Raw genomic sequence first — 3,061 nt, 5'->3', positions numbered from 1 at the left:
GGTCTTAAGATTACATCAGAACTATAGCATCAATTCCTTAAGTACTATAATCCTGGTGATGAGATTGTCAGATATAGGAGTAGTGTAAACATTCCTGTTCTACATTCCTCCCTTAGTAGAAAGAATTGAATCAGAAAATCTCATATCAACACATGAAAAACACTTCATCATATTAATCAAATATACATAAGAATATCATTGAGTTCCATTGAATTCAAACTACAATGACTCTACTCAGACATAACTAAGGAAGATAAAAGAGAAGAAAGATCACACTCCATTTCCATGTAGTGAATCTTCAATCTCCAAGTGCAATTACAATAGAGAAACTAACTAATACAAAGATTAAGTTCTAAGAATTTTAGAGAGAAGTCAGATAAGAGAATCTGATATAGGCAAGAGAGAGAGACTCCAAATTTTCCAAATTGTGAAGGCCTTTGCCTTATATAGTTTTACAATTTAAAACAGAAATTTAATATGAGCGCTAAAATGTTCAGAATGAGCGTTTTAGCGTCCATGCTTGACGGATGCCCAACTGCTTTCAACTAACTTGAACGCTAAAACGTTCATGAATGGCCATTTTAACGTCCATGCCTTGTGAATGCTCAACTGTCCTCAACTGACTCCAGCGCTAAAACACTTGGTTTGGCCGTTTTAGCGTTGGAGACCAGAGGCTTTTTCCAACATCAGGGCGCTAAAACGTTCGTTGAAGGAAGTTTTAGCGCCCAAGACCAGCAACTTTTCGTCCTCAGAATGCAGCAGCGCGCTAAAACGTTCTGTGTGGACATTTTAGCGCTCAACACCAGCAAGTTTTGGCCTCTTTCTGCAGCAGGGCGCTAAAACGTTCTGTGTGGACGTTTTAGCGCTTAACACTTAGGCATTTTTCTCCTCTTCAAAATCTCCTTCCTTCTCCAGTTGCCTTTTTAGCTTGCTTTTCCTACAAGAACAATACAAATTCTCAATAAAGCTTCTTGAACTTGTAGTTGAAGAAATTCTAGGACATTAACCTCTTTTTCCATCATTTAATCACACAAATTGATACTAATTCATGCTCAAAAACTTGATGAACTAAGGGTTTATCAGTTTGCTGTCACGGAAATCACTCCACTGCTTCGGATTATCTAGAAGGTCTCTCCAAGGACTCAATGAAGAGTCTGGGTCCTTCTTTGCACTGGCTATAAAAAAAATCGGATTGGGATTTTTGGAATGCTCAAACATCCCAATCAACCAATTACTATAAAAAAAGAAAAGAGTATGGATCTATACTTATTGAGTGTTTCAGTTTATGTTACAAATCAATTGCAATCGTATCCAATTTCTCCAGGAGCCATTCGGGAGTTGAGCTATTGACAAAGAGTAATTCACCATTTATCTTTCTTTGAAAAGCTACACCTTTTGGATTCTACGACATTAAGTTGCACCAGATTGCATAAACAAATTTGAAGGAACCATCATCATTGCCAGATAGTAGAGGGGCAAATCGAAGGAGATGGATTAAGGAGAGAAATCCCTAACCTTTGTTGAAGGAACATCCCACCATTCACTGGGGTTATTAAGCAGATCCTTCCAAGATTTGTCTATGTCATGCTCGTCACTTTGCATGGAACGAACATCCTTAGTTGATTGATTGATGTCATGCTTTCCACTTGCTAATAAGACAGAAATAACATATTTCCAAAAACATGTTAGAGTTCATGGAAGTTATGGCTAAAGCAGCACACTGTTAAAAAATTTACACTTTCATTAAATATCCTTAGTACTTGATATCTTGCTTGATATTAAATTGCTCTGTGAGGTTATTTTCTGGTTCTGTTTTGGAGGATATCTTTCCCTCAGTTTCTTCTAATAAAATTTCTTTTATATTAAAAAAAAGGAAGATCCAATCAGAAAAATAAAATGAATAAAAAAGAAAATATTATAAAGAAATGTCATTCACAATTTATTATGGATGCATGACAATAACGCTATTGCCCCATATTTCCATTCTGAAAAAATAATTATTCATAAAATGATATTAAAAATGTGCTGCTAAATCAGAAGGAATGATTACCAGACACAGTCAACATTCTATCTTGCTTTGAAGTAGCAGATATATTCTTTTCTCGGAGATATCTTTGACAAAGTTGAGGCTTTGTACCATAACCTAATATGATTAAACCAAAGATGTGAAATTTTACACACTAAACAACACATATAACACACAATACATGAGACAAACATAAGAGCAAAAGGGAAAGTGCTAGCTAAAAACCATCTTCATAAGTAAATATAAAGAGACCTGAATATTATTAGTCTGAGCAGATCTTTGATCTACGAGTGGTGGATCAGTACTGAGTTGTCCAGCTATATGGATGATATCATTTTGTTGAAGATGGGTTTTCGCAGTAAAAGCCAAATCACCCTCAAATATCACCGGAATGCTTATATAAAACAACCAACAATTAAAAAAAAAACACTTTTGAGTAAAGAATATGAAAGAGAAATGCAAAGGAGGAATGAGGGAAAAACACTAACAAACGGTAAGGAGAAGAAGGGGACTCTTGGCGCCTGATAACGGTGGCAGCATAGGTGTTTCCGTCATCACATGTTTCAAACTGAACCGGCGTATAAACCTGACCGATGAGGTTCACGGCATTCGTAACCTTTGGCTGAAGTGGAATCTTCGTCGGCCTTGGCCTCACCGGCAGGGATTTCGACCTCCTCCGAGTGGCGGCAGCGGAGGCAGAGGCGGAGGAGGAGTATGATCGGAGAATGAGAGCTGACGCACGGAACACAGCCATTTTGGTCTTCCTACCAGAAACCACACATAGAACAATGAGAAGGCGTGTACATTTTGTTAAACGTTTAACAATTTCAACAGAAAGTAGGTGAACATTAATTGAGTTGTCAATTTTTAAAAATCAAATTTAAATTTTGAACTTCAAATTTCAAAAAAAGACGAGCTGTGTGGCAATAGAAATGCTAACAAATCTGAACCCTTGATTTGAGATACCAAATCATGTCCATCGATTTTGCTTCCAAATTATAATATCTTTTATATTTTTTTTATTCATGAATTATC

At 36.5% G+C, this 3,061-nt stretch overlaps 1 protein-coding gene across 1 annotated transcript; it reads right to left on the bottom strand.

Moving 5' to 3' along the window:
- Positions 1 to 1,288: 1,288 nt before the first annotated feature.
- Positions 1,289 to 2,780, bottom strand: LOC133312756 (protein OSB2, chloroplastic-like). The gene is made up of 5 exons (XM_061514016.1): positions 2,515 to 2,780; positions 2,279 to 2,420; positions 2,065 to 2,143; positions 1,516 to 1,649; positions 1,289 to 1,402 (listed from the first exon to the last, which is right to left on the bottom strand). Exons 1-5 carry the CDS (start codon positions 2,778 to 2,780, stop codon positions 1,289 to 1,291), a joined length of 735 nt encoding a protein of 244 aa, XP_061370000.1.
- Between the last annotated feature and the right edge of the window lie 281 nt (positions 2,781 to 3,061).

Source organism: Gastrolobium bilobum, unplaced genomic scaffold, assembly GCF_033153095.1.
Source record: "Gastrolobium bilobum isolate Gb01-03AN ecotype WA unplaced genomic scaffold, APGP_CSIRO_Gbil_v1 utg52072, whole genome shotgun sequence".
Taxonomy (NCBI): Eukaryota; Viridiplantae; Streptophyta; class Magnoliopsida; order Fabales; family Fabaceae; genus Gastrolobium; species Gastrolobium bilobum.
The sequence above is the reverse complement of the archived record's forward strand: the minus strand, read 5'-3'. Positions and strand labels throughout refer to the sequence as shown.